The 12,078-nt window shown below is 36.3% G+C and overlaps 1 protein-coding gene across 5 annotated transcripts; it reads right to left on the bottom strand.

The window, feature by feature from the left end:
• Positions 1-1,417: 1,417 nt before the first annotated feature.
• On the bottom strand, positions 1,418-12,046 carry LOC134797587 (sialin-like). Of its 5 annotated transcripts, none has more exons than XM_063769872.1 (13): positions 11,952-12,046; positions 11,554-11,715; positions 10,970-11,079; positions 10,411-10,540; positions 10,120-10,204; positions 9,579-9,796; positions 8,460-8,615; positions 7,321-7,456; positions 6,874-7,001; positions 6,416-6,526; positions 2,718-2,836; positions 2,091-2,171; positions 1,418-1,536 (listed from the first exon to the last, which is right to left on the bottom strand). In XM_063769872.1, the coding sequence occupies exons 1-13, from the start codon at positions 11,976-11,978 to the stop codon at positions 1,446-1,448; spliced, it is 1,554 nt and encodes a 517-aa protein (XP_063625942.1). In that variant the 5' UTR covers positions 11,979-12,046; the 3' UTR covers positions 1,418-1,445. The 5 variants fall into 5 exon arrangements, with proteins under 5 accessions (XP_063625942.1, XP_063625944.1, XP_063625943.1 ...); XM_063769874.1 differs by having other exon boundaries at positions 6,455-6,526; XM_063769873.1 differs by having other exon boundaries at positions 11,802-12,024.
• Positions 12,047-12,078: the final 32 nt, after the last annotated feature.

Genomic DNA, 12,078 nt, shown 5'->3' with positions numbered 1-12,078 from the left:
TTATATATTGAACCGAGTAATTCCTCAGTCCAAAATTATTTTACAAAATAAGTTATTTGTATCAGTATGTGATACTAGAAATATGTCTGGTGAAGAAAGTTTGAACGGAGCATTTTTCCGTAAAAAGATATTAACGATATAAGACTTTAGGTATTTACTTTAATTCTATTATCTGCTATTATTATTATTCTTTGGAAATGTATACAATACTTTTTATTTATTGATACTTTATCATACTGTAAAGTTTTTTCTGGCTGAGGAATTACTGCGGGGTCCACTACCTTTATTTACTACACTATACAGGTGGCGAACGGTGTCGCCATTATAGTCGCTGCAACCTAAGAATAGGGAATATTAGGCAAAGCTCTGCGTAGGTGGCACCACTAGCACATACAGTAAACAAACTACTCACTAGGTCAATCACATGGCCTACCGTGAAACACGACAATCGAAAGTTCGGTTCCTGCCTCTCTATCACTTGCTTATTCGATCGATAGAGAGGCAGATAAAGAAATTTTGATTTTCGCGTTTCGCAGTAGGCCACCTGTAAGCAAACCGCCTTGGTGCATCAATGTCATAGTGAAAACTTGTCAAAAAAACTGTTTAAGGCCTAGTATGTATAAGTTACTCTATGGTTTACTAAACAAATCAGTGCACTCTGGCGGCAGAACATTGCAATAATAAGTTGCGTTCGGCGCTCGAGGTCACAAACTTGGATTATTCATTGGGCCAACATCATAAACAAGTCTGCAAAAAATCAGAACTACCGGATTTGACGCAAACGCAAAATGTATAATTTTACTGTATTAATAGGTACTTAAAAAAACTTTACTCTCATTATCTCTCATTATTATATTCAACTAAATAGAGTCAGACCAAGAAAATTCTGCAGCGATTTTGATAGCACACGCAGTGCAAGTGTTATTTATACGTCATAATTTCATAGAAGTTGGATGTTTAAAATAACACTAGCACTGCGTGTGCTATACATATGTTAAGTTATGTTACGTGTTGTTTTCTTCCTTTCTTTTTTGCCTCGAATAAATGGTCTCTATTCTCTATCAATATCGCTGCAGACTTTTCTTGGTCTAACTCTCAGGGATATTATGTACCGATACTATTATAATTAATGACCCATATACCACGTTGAAGGTAAACAAGCTTACGGCCTGATGGTAAGCGGTCTCCGTAATCTATCGACGTCGGAATTCCAGATGATGTTCTTTGGTCACATCACATGTCCATTGCCAACCCTTCAAAAATATACCTACAGCTACACACTTCCTAATTATACCCAAACCCTTATTGAAGAACCACAAGTTAACCGAAATTCCTAGTTGGTATATCTAATACCAAAATACTTAATTCATAAACCCCGTTCACTGCTTAATCATAATGTACCTAATTAATAAAACGATTTTTTTCGATCTAAATAAGTACATGATTTATTGAATTGTTGGTAATTTCACTTCTTTTGCTTGTACTTTGTGACCACCGAAGAAGCTGGTATTTTTGTGTTGAAGAGAGGGTCTGTTTCTGAAAAAAAAGGTACTATTTTTCAGGGTAACTTTCTACGACATACTTATAGGTATTTGCTATAAAAAGTAGGTACCTAGAAGACCATTGCTTTATATATCAGATATAAAGTGATCATAATAAGGAAATCCTGGGTCTGGGTCTGGGTCTTATTCTCTTTGAACGCTTTGAACGTGATGGGTGTGAGAGTCATTTTAATGGACACGAACCTTCCTCCACTATTGTGAAAATAAATAGGTACCGTACTCGTCTTATAGGAGCCGTGCACGTTAGATAGTCTGCCAACTTGTTACCTAAATCGAAAACTTTAAGTTGAGATTTAGACCATGAGGCATGAGCCGATAGCAGGCGATGTCACTCGCGCTTCGTTGTGCGTTGTATGGTCTGCCATCTGGTTGTCTAAATCGAAAACTTAAACTTGATATATATATACCTACCTACTTTTCGTTGGGGCTCCTGTCCTACAGTTCCTGCACGCTCCCTGGGTCGAGAGATCACGTGTCAGTTCAGCTTATGTTATGGCTTTGTAGAAAAAGGGGGAAATAAATTCTTACGAAGTATCATCTTCATCCACTTCAACTATGTTTGACATTATAGACGCTGTTGGTTTCACGCGATTGACAGGTCTACGAGTACTGGAACAAAGTAAACCGTAGACAAAGACATACACGGTGACAAAAAAATAACTGCATTCCCGTTGTCAGGGGGTTTAGGGATCGAAAAAAATTACCCTCCCATAGAAAATGGACCAGCCAAAATGTATGATAGCAAAACATTTTTTCGCGATTTCGGGGTTGGTCCCATGGTAAAAGTTGCTCAGTATAATCCCAAAACCTCCCTAGCAACGGGAATGCAGTTATTTTTTAGCCACCCTGTATATCTTAGAATAAATAAAGTGACATATACCGACTATGGATATGGCTGACTTGCCGACTAATCAGCGCTGCACGGCGAATTAATCGGCTAGTGGAGGAAATCCATAATCGTACATCAATATTTACAGAACCTTAACATAGGTTACATTCGGACGGCCACCGCAGCTCGTCTAAGTTAGGATGCGTTTGGAAAACAATCGTTATGCTCCTTGCGCCGCACTAGGTATTCATCATATTAACTGATTAACTATTTTCTAAGGTCTTGACCAGTTAAAATAAAATTTACGTTACATATTTTGTGTTTACCTGTTTACAGCGTTCCAAGGTTGAACGTGGGTCTCGCCCCATATCAGAAACACCATCCCAGCCACAAAGAGCACCGTAGCATGAAAACACCACATATTCTTCCATACGTATGCATAGTTCTGAAATTACGACGAAGCAAAATAAAGTTATTTTTAATTTTGCGAGGCTAGTGATCCTAATCGTGTCGAGTCGAAAATGTACAACAAGGTTTAGGAAGGTATATTATATGTTGGTTATATGCTGGTTGACCAGTGACAGTAGACACTCCGTATGCTATCCTTGCTCTTCTTCAAGGGAGCATGACGCTTAAAGTAGGTACTACCTTCATAGCCACACACAGGCCAATTCGGACGTTCACACATCAGACATTTGAATCATTATTATTATTATTATTTTATTATTTTATTTGATACACTAGCAGCTCTTAGAGCTGATGCGTGTATATCGAAGCACTTGTATTTTATTTTGCACTTTTTAAAGTTCTAAAATGTGTATCTAGTCTATTTTTGAAAGTGTTGACCGATGGTGCACTAACAACAGTTTCTGGTAGAGAGTTCCACACATTTACCACACGATTCGGCAGGAAGTGTTTTCTAGGGTTACTAGCACACGGAGGTTTGACAAGTTTTTTAGAGTGCCCTCTCAACCTTACATTCTGGCTTGATGTGTATAGGTCCTCAATATTTGGAACATTGAAGTGTCCGGACAAGATTTTGTAAGTCTCAATAAGATCGCCTCGCTTCCTTCTGTCCTCTAATGTTGTAAGACCTAATTCTTGAAGCCGTTCTTCATATGGTTTATCTTTCAATGAAGCAACCATTTTAGTTGCTCTTCGCTGAACTCTTTCCAGCATTGTAATGTCCTTTTTAAAGTAGGGGGACCATATCTGAAAAGCATACTCAAGTAAAGGACGAAGATATGACTTGTATATTCTAATAAATAGGTCTTTAGTAATAACATTGAATGCTTTCCGGATCATATACAGCATAGAATTTGCTCTCTTGGTGATTTTGGTGATATGTGTGTCCCATTTCAAGTTATGTGAAACAGTGATGCCCAGGTCTCTTTGACTAGCTACTGCTTGCAGGGGAACAGAGTCAATGTGGTAATTTAGTTTAGGATTTGTTTTCCCTATGTGTAGAACTGTGCACTTGTCAGCATTTAGTGATATGAGCCAGTCTTTAGTCCACTGAATTATGCGATCTAAATCGCTTTGGATAATATTGTGACTTACTAATGGATTACCCATAACTTTGGTGTAATCAGCAAATATTGACAGTTCCGACTGTACCACACTCTTCAAATCTGTTATAAATATGCCAAACAGGATTGGTCCAAGCACTGATCCCTGAGGAACACCACTATAGACGTTGTGTGCATTTGATAAAGTTTTCCCTACTCTTACTTTAAATATCCTGTGGGTTAGAAAGTCCGATATCCATTCAAGGAGCTGACCACGAATTCCAAAGTGCTCCAATTTAGCAATAAGCCTTCGAATAGGTACACGATCAAATGCCTTTTCGTAGTCTAAGTATATGACGTCCGTAGGCTGACGATTGTCCCAGTCACGTGTCCACTTATCAAGACATACAAGAAGATTCGTCACTGTGGATCTTTTCGGTATGAAGCCATGCTGCTCATTAATAATTACATTCTCCTTACTTATGAAATTTCGCAATTCAGTGACTATATTTTTTCCATAGTTTTGCAGATTATACTTGTGAGACTGATTGGACGATAGTTAGCAGCAACTAACTTATCACCTTTTTTATATATGGGAGTGACATGTGCTTCCTTCCAGTCTCGAGGTAGGGTTCCATTCTTGAGGGATAAATTCATTATAAAAGCCAACTCATGGACAAGCACGCTACTGCACTTTTTAAGAAAAACAGAGGGTAGAGTATCCGGGCCCATTGAGGTGGAGTCGCTAAATGTTGCTAACGTTTTTGCCACGTTCTCAGGAGTGAAGTATACTGATTCGATTGAATTTTCCACACGAGGCATCTGAACGTCCGGTATGTTCGCGTGTGCTGGTTCACAAACAAAGGATTTCTCAAATTGATAAGCAAAAAGTTCGGCGACAACTTTCTGATCGTTCGTGATATCCCCCTTCTCATCTCTCAGTGAAGGAGGTACGGATACCTCAGAGGATAGCTGCTTACGAATGTAACCATAAAACGATTTTGGACCGCACTTCACTACTCCTGTTTCAAATTCAGCTCTTAATTTTCTGACTAGTGTCACCAGTTTATTATTTTCAGTTCTATATGCTTTATCATCTATATGCTTAATCATGTTATTGATGTTATTTGCTTAGTTGTCGTATATTTCGCTCGTACTTGTCCGTACATGTATTAGCGCGGGCGAGACGCAAGATAACTAAATAACATTATTGAAATATCATTCTGAATTCTGATATCAGTGTACCTTACGTTCGAATTGGCCTGTCAGATTATACAATAGAATAGAGGATAAATGCTACGGGCTACGGCGTAGCACTCGTAGAACATGTCAACCGAAAGGATTAGGGAGCGGTTGAATCAGACTTTACAATCTGGATATAGATTCTGTTTTAACTATTTGATAAGGTTTTGTGGTCATGTTGTTATCATGTTTCGTCAACATCATACTAATGTATATAATCATAATACAATTCAAATACTCTTTATTGCACACCTCAATAAAAGAAAACAATACTTAAAAGAAAACATAAATACAAGCAGAGGTAAAGAACAGGCGTATAATCTGGGTGCATAATATTATAGGCAAAATACGGTTGGTTAAGTCCATTTTAGCCATTAGGTACCTACTTATTTCCACTATAGTGTAGTAAATGAAGCAAGTTGTTGTATGGAGACCCATGCATTAATTTCTCAGTCGATGAAATTTAGCTTGGTTATTGTATAGTATGAGCCGAGACTAACATTATAAATATCCAAAAAAAAAAACACTCCTAAGTTAGGTAAAAACACAAATCTGATTATATATTGAACCGAGTAATTCCTCAGTCCAAAATTATTTTACAAAATAAGTTATTTGTATCAGTATGTGATACTAGAAAAAAATCTAAAAGTTTTGTCAAACATGAGAATATTTTTTTATGATACTTCCTTTTTTTGACGCTCATTTTCATCGGAAAATTGCTCTATCATTTTTTTCTTCTTATAATTATGATCTTATAATATAATTTGGCGCAGTGGGTAAAAAAATCCAAAAAAATGCGTATCGAAATGTATGTATTATAGAACTATTAAAAACTGAGAGTGGAAAATTTTTAGATTTTCATTTTGTAGGTATAAAACGGCAATAAAATGGCATTCCAGTGAAAAAATTAGACTGAGCAATTTTCCGGTCCAAAACACGCCAAAAAAAATTATTTTATTAATACTGGTATTTCTGCTGGGATATTTTTTTGATATTTCATATATTGTTGCAATACGTTACATGAATATGTCTGGTGAAGAAAGTTTAAACGGAGCATTTTTCCGTAAAAAGATATTAACGATTTAAGACTTTAGGTATTTACTTTAATTCTATTATTATTATTCTTTGGAAATATATACAATACTTTTTATTTAGTGATACTTTATCGCTTTATTTTTAATTACTGCGGGGTCCACTACCTTTATTTACTACACTACTACTAACATAAATCGGGTCAATATAGAAAATATATATTATTATTATAACATGGTAACCTTATATTTTGTAACCACATGACCAACTAGATACGAAACCATGATGCCCGGGGTGTTTCCGATCATTTTGATCACCGTATGCAGGGAATTAACAAATGTTGGTGACAGCTCCTGCAAAATAAAAGAAAATAGCAAGTGTTTAATGTTATCTGATTTAATTGAGGTGCATAAATGCAAAGATTGAAACACGTAATCTCGGAAATTATATACATAGAATTTGTACAATGACCGAATTGTAGGAAGAGTTCTTAGCTCGTGCACATTTCTCGTGCGTTGCCCAGGTGCGACTAAAGGCAACTTGTACAATTTGTCACAAGGTAAGCGCTTCAATTTTGGAACGCCTATAACATATCTTGAGTTATAATAAATCATTGTTTAACATTTGTGATTGTTAGATAAAATTTAACAAAGGTTTGCTAAGATATATGAATATGGGCGTAAAACAGCGGAACTCTTACGTAACAAAGATCGAACGTGAGATCAGTACCCGCAGCAGTGAGGGCCACTGCCGTTGTGAGCAGGATAGGCCCGGGGATCTGCACCACGAACCACGTGCACATTATAAGCAGCCCGGGGATCACGTGAGCTTCAACAGAAATGTGAACACATTCGCCACTAATATCTTACTCAAACTTTACTTAATCTTCTTCTTTAGGTGCCATATCCTCTACGGATGTCGGCTATCACAATACTTAAGCGCCCATCAACGTGCACACTAGCGCCACAGCTAAATAATCGTAATTATTTAAATTTAACGAAAGATATTGAAAAAAGGGGGCCGCTACGTACTGTATTGTGTATTTATGTACCTTTTGAATACATCAAACTAGTTTTTATGTTCCTAGATCGACGAAATCCCACGTTGATGGGCTCTTAATACAAAAAGCAAAATGTTTACTACTTACATACAACGATAAAGTATTTCCTTATGTGCCTTATACGTCTTATATTAGAGTTGTATTTGTACCAGTGAAAAGCATGTATGATGAGTGCTCCAAGCACCAAACGTAGGAAAAATGGTAGACCTGTCAGTGCTGATGCCTGAAATATAATTTTCACTTCTCATGCTCAAAAAGTGCACCTTTATGTCGTGCGTAGACGACATAAAATCGCATTTTATGCTCTAGAGCATAAAAGTAAAATTTTCTTCTAAGACTAAGGTAATCGGTCTCAACAGCCAAACAGTTAAAACATATTGCACAATTTTACTGACCAATAAAATTGTGTAGATGACAAAACTTGTTATATTATTTTATTTTTGCTACAATTTATTAGAAATCCGTATTTTCTGTCATTAAATTTAGTAAATCACATAAAATAGGAGTCGATTATCGTTCAAAAATGCTCCGAAATGTTTGACTTGGCAGAAAACCAAGCGTCTGAAACTCTGATCACATGTTGAAAAAAAAAAAGTTAGTTGGCGGGAATTGGTTATGTATTATGTTCTTTCGCTTTACGACAATTTCGTGGTGTAAATTGCCGTGAAAAATATAATTTCATTTTCCTCGCAATCGAAGTGAAAAGCAGAGTGTACAACAAGGGCATAAATGTCCATTTTTACCCTCGTCTACTATTTTGCCTCGGGTAAAAATGGGTCACTTTATGCCCTTGTTGTACAATCTACTATTAATTAGGTTTAAGATTACCCTTAACTATTTCACGGTCTCACCCAAATTGTCTTTACCATAGATACTCTATAAGTATTGTTTTCCTCTACCAGTCTACCCTATGCATCTATTCTAAAACAAGGTGAAAGGTTAAGACACATTTCGTAACCGAGAAGCTGTCGCTTAACTTCAAATTCGGGTAAATCCATTCGACCCTCGCAGTAAATATCTACCCTAACCTTTTCTTAATACCAAAATCGAATAATCTGACAGATGGATTTACCCGAGTTTGAAGTTAAGCGACTCAAATGTGCCCCATGCGTAACCTGTAAAAACCCTCTCTAACTCTACTGTAAGTATAGATATTTTAGGGAAACGGACTCCCATTTGAACTAGGTTTATTTTTCTTTTTAAAATCTTAATAACAACATACTTACGCTGTATATGTCGTATTGTATAACTTCAGAGTAATATATCGTTCCGTGTAGGCACAAAGATATAATCATCCAGGCGTAGCCAAAGTTAAGGCAACATAAAGCCCAGAAACTTTTCGATTTTAATATCAGATTCCAGGGAGTTCGTGCATTAGTAGTCTATAAAAAAGCAGGCACTTTACACTTAAATATAACTTTAGCATAAATATAGATACATTTACGAGCTTATTATAATACAGCAGACCCCAAAAACTATTAATCTAACAGTATTCAGTATATTCATTGCATCATCATGTTGTTTTTACAAGGTGTTCAGGTATTTTATTTCTGGATCAAACATGAACCCTGTTAGGGCATAGCAATCTTATAACTATATCTTATAGCTAATAATTTACATAATACCATTCTTGCATATAAAAAAAATCAACATACAGCATTAAAAATTGGTGCAAATCATATTTAAAAATTAATTTTCAATAATACAATAAATCAAATCTTTAATAGTTCATCAAACATTCAAATTAATTAGAAATATAAGTACATTGAGACTATAGTGTTCATTAAATTAGTTATGGAAGTAAAATACGAATTATCAGTTTTCCGAAAAAAAATCTGCAGTGGAATAAAAGTTCTTTTGTAATAAATATTTTTTAACTGGGTTTTAAATTTGGGTATACTAGTTTCATTTTTTATGTTAGCTGGTGGCAGTGGTGCCCCCTAGGCTTATAGGCATTCACGAAATAGCAAATGAGTGTTTAGAAATTCAAATACTTTAGATGTCATAAATAACAGCTATTTGATGCCATTAGTCCAATAACTAGGTACTTAGGTATTTGAAATTTCCAACTGCTATTAAATATGTATTTGAATCATTTTGCCACCGGATGTTTTAGATGGTTATTTTTTATAGCAGCCAATTTAAATCGTAATGTCGCACTTAGCATTATTTGACGATAGTATGGCTCAGTTCTTTTAGGTCTATCGAAAACACACTTCGGAGACCATTAGTTAAATTTATTCAAAATTACCTCAGATATCACACCCAAAGCTTTGCACTTAGCTACCAAACATCCGGTATATTATAAATACAACACGTCGAGGAAAGTATTTTCACAAACGTACCTTTATTGTAAATATAGTTCCTATAGTATTAGTCAAATATGTGAGCTCCTCCGTTGAAATAAAAGTATGCTTGCTGGGGTTGTCCGTAACGGTGAAGACCCAGGCGAAGGACCACAAGATTTGTAATGCTCCAAACGTGTAGAATCCAGTCGGCCATGCGGAATAATAGTGAATAGCGGCACACGCCAGGAACGTGAAACATGTGCCCATTGTTATCCCTAGAATATTTACTTTATGCAGGGTTGTACTATGGGATCAATGTTCATATGTATCTACTGGAGGACTGGAGGATACCCACCATTTGCAATTCAGGGTTGTTAGGTCATAGCTGTTTAGAATCGGGAAAAGGCAGTACTTGAAGGAGAATTCGATACGAAAAGCCACGATTACGTATTTGAATATCATCTTGGCAAAGGCCGCACTTTTTTTATTGGAATGTATTAAATCACGTAATGGTTTATAGTTACTACCGTCCTTGCAAATTGATGGTTTAAGAATACTCGTAATTCATTCTGATCAATCGTTTTACATATAGACTTACCACAGTAAGCCCACATGAAGTAATTTCGCTCAATAGGCGGCACCCAATGCCTTAGCACCTGCACCATGCTTGGCTGCATAGCACCCTGTCTTCAAAATGTAATACATTCGTTACTTATTCAGTCATTCAAAGTTTTAATTAAGTACCTACTAATAATTAGAAATTGAGTCGCTTAACTTGAAACTCGGGTAAATCCATGGTAAATCCATCTGTCAGAGAGGGTCGAATGGATTCACCCGAGTTTGAAGTTAAGCGACACAATTTACCTTATTGTTAAGTAAATAAACTAACCGCACAGAATCCTGTTATTATCCTTACGACATACAAAGACCAGTAGTTGTAATAAGAAGAAGCTGGCGTGAGGCAGTTCAAGACCCCGGAGATAAACCCCGCGATGCCAACTATCCACGTTGGACCCAACCTAAGTACACGAATAAATCTAAAATCAGGATTATTAGTCAATTTCATATCATATCTCATTTTCACACATTGAGCTTTTCACGCGTAGAAGCGATATAAATATAACTATTAGAGAAGAAAATAAAATAAAGAAAATAAAATAAATAAAATTAGCGCAGAAATATCTTAGAGCGGTGACTAGGCGGTCTAGCATGAGTTGCGTTCTCGCGCGCGAGTCCATACCTGAAGTCGCGCTAGATGTATAATTCCAGTAATCGCGATGTGGAAGACTCCCAACAAGGAGATCAAGTCAAAATAGCAGGAAACCTTCAGGGACAGTGCACGACCGGTCCCTTGTAAAAAATAGTAAGTACGAGTACTATTCTTATCTAATGTTTATTCTTTTCCATAGTCGTGAAACGTAAAAACTAATCAAGGAAAAAGTTATCACCTGTCTCCAATAGTATGGAAAATAGGAAAGCAGATACAATAGCCAATATGATAAGCCGAGAAAAGTTGCGCCAACATCATGTCGTTCCAATGCATTGTGTCCATGAAACTCTGAAAATGTGACAGAAACAAAGTCAAGAAAACAAAATACAGTCTAAGAATTTCCTATACCTACGCTGTGACTAACAAAGGTTTTGTTTTCACTCTTACTGAATATAAAGTCTGAGTATAAAGTTCTGGCAGGTACAGTCGGCATCAGATATATCAGAGCGGCCGAGGTGCTCAAAATATCTAAACACGCACTCTCTAGCGCCTTGACAATAGAGGTGTGTTCATATATTTTATGCACCTCGTCCGCTCTTGTAAGCGCCACTTGCACCATCCCACTAACTCGGGGTTAACCGGTTAAACCGTTAACCCAGTGTCAAATTGGACTGGTAACCATGGTAACTACAGGTTTAACCGGTTAACCCCGGGTTAGTGAATGGTGCAAGTGACCCTTAGACAAGTAGCTACCTACAAACGAAGTTTTTGGACTAACAATAAGAATATTTTATATTCAGCATTAAATAGTTAGTAACTTACAATTTTTCTGACGCTGCCAAATCTAGTAAATATAGTTGTATCATTTTCTGGTTTGAATTTGAGTTGTCTTGTCTTCAGTTTGGTCATATCCACAATATGGACACAAATATTATATCGTACAATGTAAAGTAGAAAATAACCTAGAAATATCATGATTCCCACCTGTAGACAAATAAAACTTAAAATTGCATCTTAGATATTTTGTGATTATTAGTTTTGTAAACTAGCCTATTAGTCAATAGGCAGACCGAAGACTGAATCATCATTATTTCAATTATAGTTGGTAGTCGGCGACGTCATTAATGAGATTATCCCAATCATGAATAAACACTAAACTATCAATTAAATATTTGGAAAGTATCGTCTCCTTGACCACGTAAATCCATCGTACAACTTACTAGAGCACGGATTTTAAAATTGAACATTGCCAAAGGACTATCAAAATATTAAAATAAACATCCTGAATCCACTCGGGCATGGCCACATAGATGAGTCTCACGTGTCTATTATGGGCAAAGTGGGTTT

The sequence above is a fragment of the Cydia splendana genome, chromosome 15 (assembly GCF_910591565.1).
Source record: "Cydia splendana chromosome 15, ilCydSple1.2, whole genome shotgun sequence".
In the NCBI taxonomy this organism is placed as follows: domain Eukaryota; kingdom Metazoa; phylum Arthropoda; class Insecta; order Lepidoptera; family Tortricidae; genus Cydia; species Cydia splendana.
This window is presented reverse-complemented; position numbering and strand designations above follow the sequence as displayed.